Raw genomic sequence first — 18,257 nt, 5'->3', positions numbered from 1 at the left:
GGCCCTACAAATCTTGAGTAAGGCTATGCAGCAAATCGCTGCGTTGCCTTACTCTGTGCCCAGGAGGCATTCTATGGGCATTGCAGTGCCACACCCATGCATTTTGATGCTGCCCCAGATTTACAAAATCATGCAAACCTGGGGAAGCACCAAATCCATAGGCGTAACGAGGGGAAATATGTTTATTTCTCCTCCTACCATGTGTGCTGCACTCTGCAGCACTTGTAGAAAGAGGAAAACACCTCTTAGGATTGTTTGTGTGTAGGAAGATGTCCCTTTCTGCACAAAAACAATCCTGCATGCAACGGAAGCACCCTTGAACCATGGTGCAAGGGTGCCCACTTTGGCGCTAGGCTTCCAAAATGGCAACAGCAGAGGGAAAAGGGCAGGAATGCACAGTATTGGATTAATACGGTGCATTCCTGCCCTTTCGCTTTGACATATGGCAGCATAGCAAGGTGACTTCATCTGCTGCCAAGCGCCTAGAGGGGTGCCTCTATGGTAGATGGATTGTTCTATTTCAACAGAAAACTGTGTTTGTAGTCCTAGACTTTTATTTAAAAATGACAACACCAGCAGATAGGACAACCGACGGACTGGAAAAGACTATAGGATCTAAATGCTTTCGGAAGATTGTTGGTCCCGCAGTTTGAGATCCTGGAATATCCACTCATAAGGAGGGACAGTGCAAACAGATTGACCTGGAATCCTGGGGCACAATTGAATAGGTAACAGTCCTGACACGGGATTTTCCAAGTGGAATGATGGTATCCCTATAGTAAACGGTGGACCCATTTCCCTGCAAGGACTATTTACGCATGTAGGATACTCACCACAGTTGCTTGGGTATTTGTTTGAAGATTTTAAATGGAGAGGCACGTTATATTTGTCTTGATAAAGGTGGACATTATTCTGTGAACACCACCGAAACGCGTTGACGCCTGGGATAATCTAAATCCAGGATACCGGCCAGCCATTGTGATAAAAATACTTGGACTGCATACATGTCTGGCTTTTGAGAGTTTTTTTGACCTGGATTAGTCTACGAACCACTAATAAGTGTACTGTCGTATTTGTTGTCTGTCTCTCTCTTCCTTTGTTTTATCTTTCTTAATGTTGACTGTAGTGTTGACACCGCAGTCAACACTGAGGGAAGCGCAAATTGTGCAAAAGAGAAAACGTTTCTGGGTTATGATGTAGTGTCTGGCCGTACCCTTTTCCCTGCCCAAACTGTTTTTCATGACCTCCTCTACCATTTATCACACATTCCTAATGTTCCTTTATGTAAAAATTGCAATCCGGCCCATTGATTACACTTTATCCTGCCCCAGCCGGAGATTACGGCTCGAGCCAAAGAGTATGGCCCGGGTGAAGAGAGTATAGTCCAGGTGCATAAATTCCGGCCCGAGTTTGGACGTAAAGTTAGGAATTGTCAGTGCATTCTTTGCATACCAAAAAACGTAAGTGCCTTCTGCGATACCAAAGGTAGTAAGTTTAGGATTTTGTCTCAGATTAGTTCTGTGTATCGGCTCCTACATGTTCCAATATGCATAGCACTATGAGCTGAAAAACTGGGACAGACTATTATGTGAGACTGTTTGATTCCATAGTATTTTTATTTTTTACTAAGTGAATGAGTGTTCTCAATACGCACAGTGCACAGCACAACAGAGAATCACGATGCATTCTCATTTTCCTTTAAAACTCATGATACACAGTGAAAAAAAAAATTCATTTAACTCAAAGTCATTTATCAAAACAACTGGCATCATAAGAGCACCATCTTGTTGAGCAGTTAATCTAATGCCAGTTTGACCGGTTAATTAATTAATTTACATATTCTAAATGATGAACCAGGGTTTACAGACAAATAATCATGAACTGTCTGGTACTTAATATTACAAGAGCTTGACAAAAAGCCTGTAAATAGATAGGCCTGGGCGGTGAACTCCACTCCGTTTGTGGAGTTTTGCGGAGTTTTCCGAATTCCACGGGGCATGCAGAGTTGCGATAAACGCAGAGCAGTGATTTTTCCTTGTTGTTTTTCCAAAGACAAGTTGGCGAGTGAGGAAAATCCACCTCCCGGTGAAATTTCTTAATGCGGGCAGTCGGATTTCTCAATGCGGGCAGTCGCGGATGGTCGTGACCGATCGCATTGGGAAACATTCCGTTCCCGATGAGAAAGCTGCCGCTCAAGTTGAAAATCTACTTGAGCGGCAGAAAATAAACAACGCCCTCGTACGCTGAGCATGGTGCCGTTTGCACAGAATTTACAGCGTGGGACAAACCCCCGGCGCTGAAAATCAATGCGAATGGAGTGACCAAGCATACTCCACTGCTTGCAGAATTCCACGGAGTACAGCAGAGTTTTTGGTAACTTTGCCGAGCTCCGCATAGCGGAACTCCGTGAACTGCGCCCAGGCCTATAAATAGACACAGTTCAAGCCAGAGCATGAGGCATATGAAGCCTGTAGAAAAGAGGTGGATCAAAAATGAGGTGGACATTTGGAGGAGCAGACCGTGAGGCCAGGGCTTACAGTTTTAAGCAAAGGGCTGGCCATCAGAATGCACGGGTTTGATCCTTAAAATGCAGAGACACGCAGAGAGGCGTTTGCTGGGAGGCGTGTAACCACATCATTGTGTTGAGGCCAGTCCTCCATGTAAGTATATTTTCGTCGTAGGATTTAGATTGGGGCAGTAAGATTTCACTGCGACATGACCCATTCTCTTAGTTAAAATGTATTGTAGTTAGAATTTGAAGAGTATGAGAAAAGACACCTTTATAAAGGAGAGGAGCAGAAAGTTCCTTCAGGTTCTATTGTAGCAGAAGACACTAAAGAACAATTTTTATATACAATAGCCGTGCAAACCATAATTGGCAACCCATATGCAATGTTCACGACCTCACTATTGATGTGACACATCTAACGTTAAACAACGTAAATATTCTTAAAGATGTGATTATATACCACCTCACTCTCAACACCATGAAAGAGATGACTATAAATGTAATATTATATATCGTTTTAAGTACGTGTTGTCTGTAATTACATTGTGCTTTTAGTTTTTTTTATTTGTTGTTATAGTGAGGTCATAAGCGTTGCATTTACTTTGTGATTTATATGAGTTATGATTTATATATATATATACATTTATATATATGTGTATATTTAGATAGATAGATAGATACACACAAATATTATCAATAAATAATTATAAATCAATAATATGTAGTTATTGTAGGAGATTTAGCTGGGTGTAGAGTATTTTCAAAATAATAGGGCATGTTAAATATGTCCCAAGGCATGTGTGTATTTAAAAAAAAAATATATAATTTATGCACAAACATATGAGAAAATCTTCCCTGGAGTATGGGTACAAAAGCGGGTGTGTTAAACTCCTAAAGAACCCTTAACATCCTCTATTGCTATAGAAATGCAAAGAAGTATACAGATCGGGAAACACATACGCACTTAAGTTTATCCATCCATCCATCCATCCATCCCTCCATCCATCCCTCCATCCATCCATCCATCCCTCCATCCATCCATGAGAGATAGATATAGCAATAGGTAGACATAGTTATAGATATATTTCCATATTCTTGAAAGTGGTTATTCTTTCAGGGGTGACTGTGTACTCTGAGGAGGGAATGGTTCTGGGAATGTAGGAGAGAGAGAAGCTTACAAATAAGCTTTTGTAAATATTCCTGAGTGCTCCTTCAAGAGATGAAATAGCTCAATAAGGGTTGCATCCGATTTTATAGAAAAATAATTTCACGGAATACCACTAATAAGAAACCATTTCATCTAAACTGTTTAATGGAAATTTTCAGAATGATTGACATTTACCTTTTTGTGGAAACCATTTCATAAAACAACTTTTTTGACGAAACTGGCTTTTGAATGCCTAACTGTCAGTAACAGTTTTATAGAAGATATATATTTCAGTGCTTTAATTCAGGAAATATTATTTCATATTTATATATTTCACATTGTCTAACAACTTCTGATACTTTTCATTCACTGACCCATCACGGCCCATAAGCACCATCCATCGCTGACCCATTACAACCCTTAAACATCAATAATCCCTGCCCCAAAGACTCTCAACACACCAAAACTACACTCATTCCTGAAGCCTAAACGCCCACTCTGCCCCAAAAAAATCCACCATCCTATACACTTTAAAACACCTCAGTACACCCATGCGCCAGCCATCACTCAACCCTAAAAACACTCACTTCCCTCAAACACCAGCCATCCATGGCTCATAAGAACTCAACACCCTAAACTACTCATCCCTGAACCCTATAAATCCCTTTTTACATCTAAACTGCACCGATCCCTGAATCCTTAAAATCCCTTGCGATCCTAAACTTCACCCCATCCAGAACTCTAAACGCTCTTTACCACCCCAGTTGATACCCATTATTGAACCTTAACAACCCTCACCAGCCCTAAACTTAGCCAATCAATGAACCCTAAAACCTCTCAACACACTTACACTCTACCCATCCCTAAAACCTAAAAACACCTCACACCACTTATCCATGAACCCTAAAAACCCGTCACCACCCCTACACTCCACCCATTTCTGAGCGCTAAACCCCACTTTTTGTGCCCAAATGCCGATTATTTCTGACCCCTAAAAACCTATCATCACCCTGAACATTACCCATCCCTTAACACAAAAAATGCCCAACCAAATGTTTTCATTAGTTTATTTTGTATTTACATAAAATTGTCTTTCCTTAAAATTAGTTTTCCATGATTCGGTTTCCTCCAGTGTGGTTTCTCAGTTTTTGTTTTTCATTAATTCACACACATCACTCAATAAGTGCACAATGTTAAAATACAAATTTTTACACATACCTGACCACCTTTCTCTCCAGAGGGACCTTCTTTTCCAGGATGTCCCTGTCGGTACATAGAGGCAAGATATTTAGTTCACCATGATGTAACAAAAATACCCAGTGTTAATTTCTCATGAGGCAATGATGAGATCCAAGATGTCTCATGAAGCAGTTAGTACTGTATCAAGGTGTCCCACCTGTTTCACCTGTTTTCTTGTCATAAAACAGCACTCTCATGTTTTCTGAGTCATGCGAGTACCTCATCGAGTCCAGGTCTTTTCTTTGCATTCTAGCAGGTATAACCCTGATATTGAATGGCATAATATAGAACAACAAATTGCAGAATGCAAAGGAAAGAAAAACTAATTTGGAAGAGTTGTACCAGGTTGTAATCCAGCGCTGCTGAATGGAGTCAATTTGGAAAAAGGCCAAAAAAATGAATAACAGATAAATATAAAAATCAACACATTGTTAAAGTGAATAATATTTTTGGGAAGATCACTTTGTAGAATAAAATTCACCATTTTCTTTCACTAGAACCTTTTTTGATGAACGATTTTTTTTAAATAATTTTTTATTTTTTGCTTTTTAACTTTGGTCTATACCAGTGGATCCAGGAAAAAGGCTGGAATTCCCTAAATCAAAAACCGAATTAACGATTAGTCTGCCTGCTATGAACTGTTCAACAAAACCTGCTATGCTTTGAACAAAAGTACTTGTAGGTTTGTTATCCTATTAGAGTTTACACACAACCAACACAAATACTTTACAAATTGAACAGTGTTAGATGAAATCCTCACAAATTAAACTGCACTGCTCTGATTCGCTGCCAAAAATCAACAAGTACAAAAAATGTCAAGCTATATGGAAATTGTTTTTATTTAAAAAAATAAATAAATGACAGACGAAAAAAATAAAATTTTATTTTTAGGAGAAAAAAATTACAAATGTACTTATTTACAAAAAAAGTTATGTGAATAAGCGAATTATCCCTAGAGTGTTTCACATATTTGGCTGAAAGAACAACTCAAAATTACTTTCATGGTTTCAGTAGAAAATGTGACTGAGGTGGCAGACATGCATCTAAAATATAATTTGGTAATATCTTTAACATGGTAAATTATGAGTTTTGCCAAATTATGGGAGGAGAATGATACTATTATTCAGCCCTTTCTATGAGGAGCCTAAGAACTTTGCAATGACGGAAAGCAGGTTACTAATATATAGGATAACTGATATTGTATTTAAAGATGCTATCTTAGCCTATTTGATACTTTACACCTTCCTTGTCTCGAGGAGCCACAGAGTAACTACTTTTCAAATGCCTACAGTTATAAGTATTCCTTCTGATACCACAAGGATTTTTGTTCCTTGCAGTATATGCTGCACAGTTACAACATTGTCCACCAATAACTCAACCCAGTTGCACAACTTCTATAAATTTAGACATTCTCCCTCCTTCAGCGATGATTTCTACCATTCTCCCAGTAAACCGAAGACACTCACCGGAGGTCCATCTGCTCCTGGCATACCTGGTAGACCCGGTTTACCCAAGGGACCCTGAGAGAAACAGAAAAGACATAATCAAACAACTGGATAATAGCATTGCTATATTAAGTAAAAGATTAGAATTTTGCCATATGATAAATGGACTTACAAATTAAAGTGTATGACTGAAGACCTTTTTTGCATTACTGTAATGGCCGAAAATGTAAACAAAGACTGACTACATCAGTTCCCCAACCACTGACTGGTATGCCTCCACTGTGCTATATAAGGTACGTTCATTTGTACATGGAGCTCTATTGTATCAAATCCAATACCAATGAAAGTGTGGCCTTTGTAATTTTTTCCTAAATTTGCAAACATCTTTTTCTCACCTGACAAAGTTGAGTGAAGCTACTTTTTTATCCTTATTTTGTAAAGGGACAAAATGGCAGAACATGATTTTGACCTTTATAGTGCCGTACTTTATGGTTTTCAGTAAGTATCTCGTCCTCTGCCTCGTCTCTTATTTTTCCTTTACCAGCCTACACCCAATATTCTCATGCCATTCCATTCCACAACAAACCATATTATACAAACCTACAACCAACTGATCTGTCACAGTCAAGCCTATCCTTTTACTTCCAACCTACACTCAACCTTTCCTTGCATCCTGCAACCAATAATTTCCTTCCAACCCATACAAAGGAATCCCTTCAAACACAAAGTTCCATTCGAACATTACACCAAGCCTTCCTCTATTGGCCCATCTAATATTCATCTCTTTACTCCCAGCCAAATCTGAAAATTCCTTCCCATCTAATACCCAATAATTTACTATGATCCCTCCTCACATCAAACCCTGCCACTACCTCACAAATATTCCTTCCACTCTCCATGCTTACCATCCATGGCCAGATTATTTTCAACTCTGCATCGCTCCCAAATTTCTTGTTTCATTCAAAACTAACATTCTTTTCTTAACCCACATTCAGCCTTCAAAACCCACCTTTAATTAAACTATAGCCTTCCAATCCAAACCCAACCTGCTCAATATCCTTCACCTACCAAAATTCAGCCTGGCCCTCCTAACTCACACGAAAACCATACCCTCCAACCACCCACACAATATTGACCATGAAGCTACATCCAACCATTTCCACAACACACTTCAAGGTATCCCCTTCAACCTCACACCAATTATTCCCTTTCACCCACACAAAAACATCTTGTCCAAATTCACAATTAACCTCTACTTTTCAACCTTCATCCAGGATTCGTGTTCAATGACACATCCTCTTTTAGCTCCCATCTTTCACCACCAATCCATACTCTTCTACCTCTCACTCACCTTTAAATGCTGACAAACCTTTATTCCCAAACCCACAATCAACCTTTCTGTAACAATCATAAACAACTGTGGCCTTAAACCAACACACAAAATTCCACTTTGTATCCCAAACTGAATAATCTATTCCCAACACCCAATCATCACCTTTTACAATACCTACCTAAAATTTCCATTTCACAACACAGTCTATCTTTCTCTCATCCAGCCATTGCCCACACCTCAAATCAAAAAACCACCTCCCGCATCAACACCCAACCATATCCTCCTAACCCACAAACACTCTTCCTATCTCATGTCACACCAAGCCACCATCTCCCAAACCAAACTTAACATTTCAATCTAACATTTTACAAAATTACCCTCTGTTCACCAACCTCCAATGTAATAGAATGCTTAATTTGGAAAACATCCTTTACCACGCAACCATTACAACGCGGTATGGTTACGTCGTGGTTTTAACAACGCAAGTCGTTACACCGACTTGCACTGGAGGGCGCTGTAGGATAAGGAATAGTGTGAATTATTTTCCAACACCTTCCCTACTGTACGTAGACTGGAGTTGGAATAGTAATTCACACTATTCCTATGTCCAGCGCCCTCCAACGCAAGTCGATGTAACGACTTGCGTTGTTAAAACCGCGATGTAACATACCGCGTTGTAATGGTACGCGTTGTTACATCATACATCCCTTAATTTTTCCCAGTCACCCAAAACTAAGGCTTCCTTGTCTGCCCTCACCCAACCATATTGTCCGACCATGCATTCAGGAAATGAACCCATCAGACATTAAAACAATTCTCTCTGATCCACACCAGACCCTCTGATTACAACTCACATATATTTCCTTTGCATCACACCCCACCTGTCTCCTTCAAATCTCTACCTTGCCATTCCACACTGACACAGATTTAGCACCTGCCAGTACACACCAAATAAACCCCTACAGTTCTCCACCTTCTCTTCCCTTCAGGAACTTCACTCAGCACCCTTTTCATAGCATGCACTCAGTGTTGCCCACCACCGCATCCCAACATACCATGCACAACTATTCCATCACAAGCCATCCAATCTTTTTCATGCGCCTCCGTTCTCTAAACCTCACACGCAGCCTTCTTAATCTATTTGAAATACACCTTTCCCCTCCGTCCCGAGACTCAACATCCTTTACCTTCAAAGATAACCAAAGTGTCTGCACTAAACCAGAGCATCAAACACGCCTTTGGATGCCAGTAAATGGATAACCTATGAGTCAGAGGGCCCTCTCATTTGGCTCTAGATCAAACTAACTTTGAGTCAATGTGTGCTGCTCCCTTCTTCTGAAATCCTATCTTTCACTGTACAACATCAGCAGTGATGCAAGCAGATGTTAACAGATGTTAGATATGTTAATAGAAAGCTTGGGAAGCAAACTGTATGTTTATAGAACACATCCTTCATCATTCCCTCCGCCCCTGAACTCTTTTCCCCGCCACACGATTATATTCTTGCAGATGTACTGAGTTAACTTACTTTGTCTCCCGGTGGACCAATAGCACCCTGGGGCCCTGGGAGACCCTATGGAAAGAGAAAAAGAGACATATGTTCAGAACACAGTTGTTGTCTTTAATATGTAGCTGGCCGATCACTTATAATTCTGTGCTTCCAATATTTCGGATTTAAAAGTAGGTGACTAAGGGACGTCTGGGACATTAAGAATACACATAAGGGCATGAATGTGGCAGGAAGTCTCAGTATGAAATGACCCAGGGAAGTCCTCGTTATTAACACAAGGAAGCTCTCTGGCTGTTTGCCTCCAGTTTCTTTACAGATTTCAGCACAGGTAAGGAGGTCACTTACACATACAATGCCCTCTATATCGGCCCTGTATACCTAAACAATCGCCTCTCCTTCTAAGTACCCAAGAAACACATTCGATCAGCTGACCTCTCTCCAGCCACCATCCCACGCATCTACAAGACTAGAACAGGAGGAAAGTCGTTCTCCTACCTCGCAGCCAAGGCCTGGAACAACCTCCGCTTCCACCTCCGGCAAGTCCCTACACTGCTCCAGTTCAGGAAGGACCTCAAGACCTGGCTCTTCTGATGACCCCAGCACTCAACAGAGCCTCGTCCCCCCACCCCCCTGGTACCTTGAGACCCTCGCAAGTGAGTAGCTGCACTTAACCAATCATGATTGAATGATTGATTGATTGATTGATTGATTGATTGAGATGATAAGACATCTACAAATCTGCCTCTCATAATCACAATGAAAGCTTTACGTGCACCTCCTAACCTCTCATTTTGGCACTTCAAACTTATGTGGCTGTCAGTGTGATACACTGGCAGTGTGGGATTGTTCTAAGCTGTTGGTGAATACTGTGAAAACTGGACTCTGGGTTTAGCTCCAGGTGTTAGGGAATACAGGGCCAGGTGTACTGAGCTTGTTGGTGGATGCAACCCCAATGAGTCAATAAATGTGGCTGTTTGCGACGGCTTAAATGTCTATTATTATATTCTAAACCCATTTTATGTGTCGGTTAAGTTTTACCAGCTCGTAAAATGAGTTTGAAACTGGATTATGAATTGCAATTTGGAAAGGGTCTTGTTGTGAGCGTCCCTTCCAAATTGCAATTCCTAACTACAGTTCTAGCAGTTGCGAATCATCAAAAAAGTTACTGACCCCACCTCCCAGTTGGGGTAGTAACTGATTTGCAAAAGGGCACCTTCTACCTTTGTGAATTTAGGTAAATATCTCAGAATGAGTAGGCAGTGACCCAGGTGACCATGTCCAACTCTCACTGAGACTTTTAAACAAATAAACCCTTTAAAAAAGACGACAAACAGCCTTGTTTCCTTTAAGTAAATTGGCCGCTTAAGACAACTTACATCATTTTGATCACATTTGGGGCCCTTTTTTAGGTTCATGATGATCCCAGCTCTTAGCATCTACTTATATTGATAGGTTTATAGTTATATTTTTATAAAATATTGTTTATATATTGTCGAGACAACTGATCATTTATGTTTGTCATGCTTTACTTTGAGAATTTGTCTTCTGTTCTTCTTCTGCCATTGTTCTGCTTATACTTTTAAATATCATCAGTGCTTTATGTTCCTGCAATGGTATTTGACTGCTGATCACTATTTGTCTTATTTTTAAAAATGTAATAAAGAATTAAGATACAAAAAAAAGTTTCCTTTATTTAAAAGATATAACAGGCATAGCGGTCTCCTGACCTTTAGAGGCCACCATCCCTGAGACTGTGATTGATCAGAGTGAGTCACAATTTGTGACCAGCCTAATGAATATTAATTAGGTAGATCAGACTGTGACCGACTCCAATTCCTTATTTTAAAAACGGACCTATTAGTCACATAAGTCAGTTCACAAATTACGTTTTTGGACGCAAAACGTATAGTTCTACATTGTGAATGCTTTTAAGACCAGAAAGATTGTACATGCGGCCCACAGTGAATGCAATGTGCAGATGTCTAAGCATAGGGTTTGGTCTGACTACAAAGGAGTACAGCACATAAATTGTACATGTGCATCCTGGATGAAGGGTTTGGCTCTCAATCTCCATGAGTGGAATGGATGCAATGTACACAAGCATTGTGGGGTTCAGGGTTCCCTTTGCTAATGAGTATAGTGAATGCAATGTATAGCTGCTCCTTTGAATTAGCATCAGGTTGTACCTCCTAATGAGTATAGTGAATGCAATGTATAGATGCATCCTGAGATGAGGAATCAAATGCAGGTGCTTGTGCGCACAGTCACTGATCTTAGTTGCAATTATGGACCAAAGGTTTGGCTGTACCTGCTCATATGTACAGTAAAAAACGCTATATAGGCATCCTGCCTTTAACCGCTGCTCCCCAGGAGTATTGTGACATTGGGTACATGGGCGCCCTGGGCTCAGAAATCCACCTGAGTACTGGAAAGCTAGGTACATGTGTTTTTTCTGGGCTCAGTATGCAACAATTAATTCAGCAAATATGTCCAGAGATGGTAGTTTTCATTGATCAGAGGTAAAGTTAATGCAGTGTCTCCCCAGTGAACTTGTCTATTGGTTAAACTATTGACCAAGAAGATGTCTCTTGGGGAAGACACCACCACTGGTAATGATGATGGTTAGGCAGTCCTTTGAAGACCTTTGAAGAGCGCTCTCGGGGAAGACACCACCACTGGTAATGATAACTGGTTAGGCAGTCCTTTGGAGACCTTTGAAGAGTGCTCTTGGGGAAGACACCACCACTGGTAATGATAACTGGTTAGGCAGTCCTTTGAAGACCTTTGAAGAGTGCTCTCGGGGAAGACACCACCACTGGTAATGATAACTGGTTAGGCAGTCCTTTGGAGACCTTTGAAGAGTGCTCTTGGGGAAGACACCACTACTGGTAATGATAACTGGTTAGGCAGTCCTTTGGAGACCTTTGAAGAGTGCTCTCGGGAAGACACCACCACTGGTAATGATAACTGGTTAGGCAGTCCTTTGAAGACCTTTGAAGAGTGCTCTCGGGAAGACACCACCACTGGTAATGATAACTGGTTAGGCAGTCCTTTGGAGACCTTTGAAGAGTGCTCTCTGGGAAGACACCACCACTGGTAATGATGACTGGTTAGGCAGTCCTTTGAAGACTTTTGAAGAGCGCTCTTGGGGAAGACACCACCACTGGTAATGATAACTGGTTAGGCAGTCCCACACTAATTCAATCAAGTCGGTTAGAACAATTATATAATCCAAATCCAATCAATGAGAAAGAGAGAGTTCCATGATATCATCTCTTTATTCCATTTTCATGCTAGGAACACAACACAGCCGACGCGTTTCGTCCTGATACAGGACTTCTTCAGGGCGTTAAATGTAATAAAGGATCAATGAGCCTCCATCGATTATGAGGAATATCATGAAGAAGATGTCCTTTGGATCAAAACCCCAGCCAGGAATATCGTAATCTGGTAGTCACGATCTGAAATAAAGCAGCAGCAGCAAGTCTTCCTCCATCCCGACATGGAACTCTCTCTTTCTCATTGATTGGATTTGGATTATATAATTGTTCCAACCGACTTGATTGAATTAGTGTGGTGCACCTGTGCTTTTGTTTTAATTATTGGAGTTCCTGTAGGAACTAGCATTGTAACAGTGGGTGCTTTTTCGGTGTGCACATACACCCTTGATAAAATTTACAAGGGATAAAAAATTGGGAGCAAATTATGGTTAGGTGCTGACAGTGTGAAGGCTCCACTGTTCTCTTTGGTTTATGGTTAGGCAGTCCTTTGAAGAGTGCTCTCGGGGAAGACACCACCACTGGTAATGATAACTGGTTAGGCAGTCCTTTGGAGACCTTTGGGTGAGAGTCATACCTGTGCATCTCAGGAGCACAGCTGTGGCAGTGTACTGACTCCAGAATCGTGTATCGGGGTCACCCCTGATGAGCCCAGAGTGGGTGGTGGACATTCGATCCATAGGTCAGGCTTATTGTTTTGATCTTTATGAGTATACAGCTTGTAGAGTAAACAGGCACCTCGCCTGAGGCTCCTGTTCCTCAGAAAGAAACTGCAATGGTTCCTAAACTGTGTCCTTACTTGACCTCAACAGGTGACAAGTAAAGTGTGTGAATCCCTTTGATATGTGTAGGGTTTAGATCAGTACAAATCAGCAATTTGAAGACTTTGGGTTGCATCACATCAGAATGTTGTTTCTTTTATAAAGTGTCCATAGACTCCAAGAAAACCATGAAATATGCCAGAAATAACTCTATAAAGGATAACAAATCTGCCATGTCTGCCGCGTACTGTAGTTTCCTGTCCCTGCACCAGCAGTGATGCCCATATGTCTGTGTGGCTGGTTCAGCAGTGCCAACAGAAATGTTCCTGTGTGTGAACAATGTTCGTTTCACAGTGTTCAACAATGGGCAGCTTTTACTGATATGATTGGCCTCATGGACTGAAAGCATACTCACAGCTTGGAAAGATATGGGGCTCTCCCATTCCAGAGACAAGCCTTGTGGAGTTTGGATTCTGTCCAGCGCACCCAGTAGAGACTGGCCTTCTCCAGGCAGACAGTTTGGTAGTTTTAAAGAATGCTGTACTAATCAGTTCCTTGTCATAGCCCATGAACAGCTGTTCCCTTTCCAGAGATTTCCTGGACACTCACCCAGTGCCTTGCAAATTGTTTTTGGAATGTGTGCATTATCTCGGATGGTGGTGAACAGAAGTGTAATCAGAAAGAGAAGGTTGCCCATCAGTCCTCTTGGAGTGATTCGGTGCCCTCCTCCTCTTGAAGCGGTCTATATTTAATAGCCATCAAAAGGAGAGCTTTTCTAATGCCGATTGTTAAAACCATGTAAAAAAATCGAATTTGGTGCAATTATTGACAAAGTTCGGAACTGCCAGGGTATTATTAAAATATTGCCAAGGCATCGCCAGACCAAGGTCCGCACTATGCTAAGACATTCCCAGGAGGCACGACCAGGACAGTTCCAGAACATTGCCAGAACACTGACCCGCAACCGCCAGGATCCTGCCAGGGCTATGTAAGGACATTACCATGACACTACCAGGCCATTGGATGGGAAATGCCAGGCTGAAGTCAGGACTATGCCAGGACATTGCCATGACGCTAACAGGACAGTGCCAGGGCACTGCCAGGACACTACCATGAACATTGCCAAGTTACTGCCAGAACAAGGACAGGACCGTTCCAGGGCATTGCCAGGACAATTTCAGAAGATTGACAGGACACGGCCAAGACATTGCTAGGGCACTGCCAGGATATTCATTCATTCATTCATTCATTCATTCATTCATTCACTGCCAGGATAAGGCCAGGCCTACGCCTGGACATTGCCACGATACTGCCAGGACATTGCCAGGACGCTAGAACATTAGATCGTTTATGATCGGCGCTCTCATCCACTTTTTAGAGAAAGATCAAAGCAAACACCTTCGATCTTGATCAATTCATATTTCAGAATGAGAAGTGGCGGCTCCCTTAACACAGCGGTGCAGCGCCATATGAAGGAGGCGCTGCTAAATTTACCGAGGACACCTTAAGATGTCCCATATGCCCATCATCTCATAAAGGTCTAAGGCAGAGTGTGTGATTTCTGAGGTGTCAGGACCCCTCTGCCACTCAGGGGGTGCAGGAGCCAACGTTAATCCGCTCTTACGAGTCATTAGCATAACCGACAATGTGGCCCTCAGATAACTCGTTCACCTGGGATGCTAACACTTGAGTCTGCGCTCGGGGTGAGTCCACAATTAGATGTTTGTGAATGCCACCTTCAATACATAGACACTGAGCTCAGCACCTTTCATGGGTGCATAACCTGCAAGTCGCAGGATCATTTTTCTGACAGGGACAACTCAGCCTTTCATTCTTCTAGAGTTGGAAATATGGATACCACCCATTATGTTAAAAATAAATCTTACATTGATGCTATTGATGCACGAGTTGATATTTCAGCTTGTAGTGTCATTAACGTCAATAAACGGATCATGCCGTCAGCTGTATTGGCGTCGGTGGCGAACAGATTGGGCTTCAACAGCTTTTTATTGGGAGCTTAGTCTCTGACAGGTCACCTTTTTAGTCAGTGGATTGGTTCTGTCACCAGTTTTCCACCACTCATCTCTCCCTCATTTAGCAAAGTCCTCAGAGACCATTTATTGACGGAGCCACCCATCGCCATGTACCGTCACCTTGCAGGATGCCCACTGACATCCGGTGCCGACCTCCACGCTGTCGGTCACCCCCCTGACACTGGCAGCCACCCAGTTACTTTCTCTGAAGACTTTCTCCCATTGGTGACGCTTTATCATGATTCTGCTCGGGCTGCTTTCATTATTTTTTGCGGAAAAGCTAAAGTCAGCATTACATCACCGAGCAGTTATGAATCCCCTGTTCAACAAATAGCCTACCGAGACTGCTGTCAGTGCCATACAAACTTCGCAAAACCACAAAAAGAAATGAATAATCGATATTTACAATAACACCAGCTGGCTGGATTTTTTTTAAAGCCTGGCTAGCCGTATTTCAAATGCCCCAACTGTTTTCGGGAAGATTAAAAGTGCGGTAACTTTAGCTATTTCTACTTTCGGGGGGCTCGGCTCTGGTTTGCAGGTTAGCCGGTAAGTTTATAGCCTGTAAGTTTATAGCCTGTAAGTTTGTAGCCTGTAAGTTTATTGGCCTTTTCCTTGAACTGGTCAATACTTGTGGCCCTTTGTGCCTGCTTGTCCCTTCCATGCCTACTTCCAGGCTTCGTATGAAGGCGTCTGACCCCGCAGCTGCTCTGGGCCAGCCTTGACAGACTTGAATTCCTGTCTCAAGGTGACCCCTTCTCTGGAGTTGACTGATCGTGATGGAAAATCCTGCTCTCAGTTCCTAGTATTTACTTTGCAAAATTCAGACTTTTTCTTGTACAGATGTCATTTTTTACATATCTCATTTTCAGATGAAACCAAGTGAGCGCTCAGCATGGGTAAATGTAGGAATGTTTTAGACTTGACAGGTTTAGGTGTGACATCTGCCGCTTGATGAGGTATTTCTATCCTTGCCTCTGGGTCTTAAAAAAAGCTAAAATATCCATGCCATTGAGGTATGATCCGTTGCTATTAGCATGCAGTTGCAAATCAGCCCCTGCACTTTTCAGCACTAGATGCTAAATTAAAATTACACCAGCTGGGGCACCAGTGGCTATAGACGCATTAACTAGAACTACTTCTCATCGAAGAAGGTGGCAAAACGTCACTTCACCAGGGCACCAAAACTCTCTGCATTGGTATTATCTGCCGGGAGAGAGGATAACAGAGCCAAATCTATTAAGATATGTCGCTGTTTTCCATGCAATGCGATGGCACATTTTCGGCTGCCGTGTGCCAACGCACGCATTGTTGTACCATAGTGCAAGGGTTCATGCGTTCTACCTAACTAAGGATTTGTACTGAAAGGGCACCTTTCCACCACAAAACATATGGGGACCGATTGATAAAGGGAATCCGAACTCATGGTGGAGGCCCCGCACTCGTAGCGGGACCTCCGTACTGCAGTTACCCATTGCGTAGGTCCCGCCACGAGTGCACCCCTCCGCCCCCGTAACGACTGCGAGGCCTCCACCACGAGTGCGGAGGCTCATTGTGAATCGTCCCCGAAGTGTTACACTTTTTCTACATTGGATATGTGTTGTACAGTGCAACACAAATGCAAAGTCGGGAAGTGTGGAGAGTTGTAAACTTATTCCACAGTTATGCCTACCTTTGGGAGGCATACGGTTTCTATCATCTCCGAAATTAAGGAACAGGAAGATGGAAAGTTGTGGGGCCAGTTTAGAGACAGCCTCTTCTCAAGTGACAAAGTGTACGAGCATCGTGATCTGGCTGGCCTTGCATTCTTCGTGACATCTTTGTTCAAAATACTCCAAAGTAAAATACATACTGTCTGCATTGACAAGTAAGGAAAAAACAAACAAACAAAAAGTAGAGGCGCAGGGGATATGTGGTGCCCCAAAGCCTCCCCTAAAATAAAAGAGGTGCATAAAACAGGGTCCTTTTAGGCTGGCACGTTTTTCTCAGTATAGAGGCAGCATGCGAACACGTTCCGACAGGCAGGATAACCCTGTCAAGGGCTCCCTCGCACACACTCGAGTATATCTTGCAATCGAAGCACATCACGTCTGGGCTGGTTCGGTGGCACCGGGCCAGCGCTTCGAAGCGGGAATCGTGCTTACATGCCCACTGGGGAAGATTTCACTGAACAGAAGTGAATACAAATCGTATTAGCGTCTCACACTGACACAGCAGAGCCAGCCAAGTCCCAGCTTGGGAAATCAATTGTGGCCTCATCTGACTCACCTGCGCGCCGGGGTTCCCTTGCTGTCCTGGGGGGCCAGGTTCACCTTGCGGTCCCTGCGGAGAGAGAAGTGCAGCTGTTTATAAAGCTTAGCGGTGCTGCAGCATGGCAATCTCAGACATATTCAGTCACCGATGTCACAACAATTGTTTCAGGTTGTCTGTAGCTGCCGCTCTGAGATGTACACCTCACGTGTGCTTTTGGGGAACTTGTGGCTGGCTGGTAATGACACATTGGAGCTCACAGAATTGTAAAAAGCCTCCACGTGTCTGCGTGGGGATGCAAGGACGGCATGTTGGGGACCATATATGACATGAACACACAATCATCACCACTTGCTACTTAAGATCCAATCTAAACTAAGACACCTCAAATAATCTAGGTTGAAAAGAACTGATGACGTTTCCTGTGCGTTTCTCTTTAATTCTTTGTTGAGAAATAACATGACCTGCACATGAGTGAAGACGGTGAGATAATATGAACAGTTAATGCACAAGAAGGAAATGTGTGGGTGTGTGTTTGTGTATGTGTGCATGCATGTATGCCTGGGTGGCGTTGTGTTCATGCATGTGTGTGTGAACATGCATGTGTCCATATATGCATGTGTCCATGGGTGGGTGTGAGTTAATGCATGTGTGGGTGTACATGCATGCTTTCACGAGTGTACTGGTGGGTCTGTGCATGTTTGGTTGTTTATCCCACGTCATAAGCAAGAATCAAGCCAGAGTCAAATCTG

The 18,257-nt window shown here is 42.5% G+C and overlaps 1 protein-coding gene across 2 annotated transcripts in view; it reads right to left on the bottom strand.

Moving 5' to 3' along the window:
• LOC146868662 (collagen alpha-1(V) chain-like) overlaps positions 1-18,257 on the bottom strand; it is a 469,251-nt gene that overhangs the window by 127,386 nt on the left and 323,608 nt on the right. For both annotated transcript variants that reach the window (XM_085612768.1, XM_085612776.1), the window contains exons 23-26: positions 17,524-17,577; positions 9,202-9,246; positions 6,362-6,415; positions 4,875-4,919 (exon numbers count right to left, since the gene is read on the bottom strand). In XM_085612768.1, the coding sequence (XP_085468894.1) occupies positions 4,875-4,919; positions 6,362-6,415; positions 9,202-9,246; positions 17,524-17,577 (198 nt within the window). The remainder of the gene's footprint in view (positions 1-4,874; positions 4,920-6,361; positions 6,416-9,201; positions 9,247-17,523; positions 17,578-18,257) is intronic.

Source organism: Triturus cristatus, chromosome 1_2 (assembly GCF_964204655.1).
Source record: "Triturus cristatus chromosome 1_2, aTriCri1.1, whole genome shotgun sequence".
Taxonomy (NCBI): Eukaryota; Metazoa; Chordata; class Amphibia; order Caudata; family Salamandridae; genus Triturus; species Triturus cristatus.
This window is presented reverse-complemented; position numbering and strand designations above follow the sequence as displayed.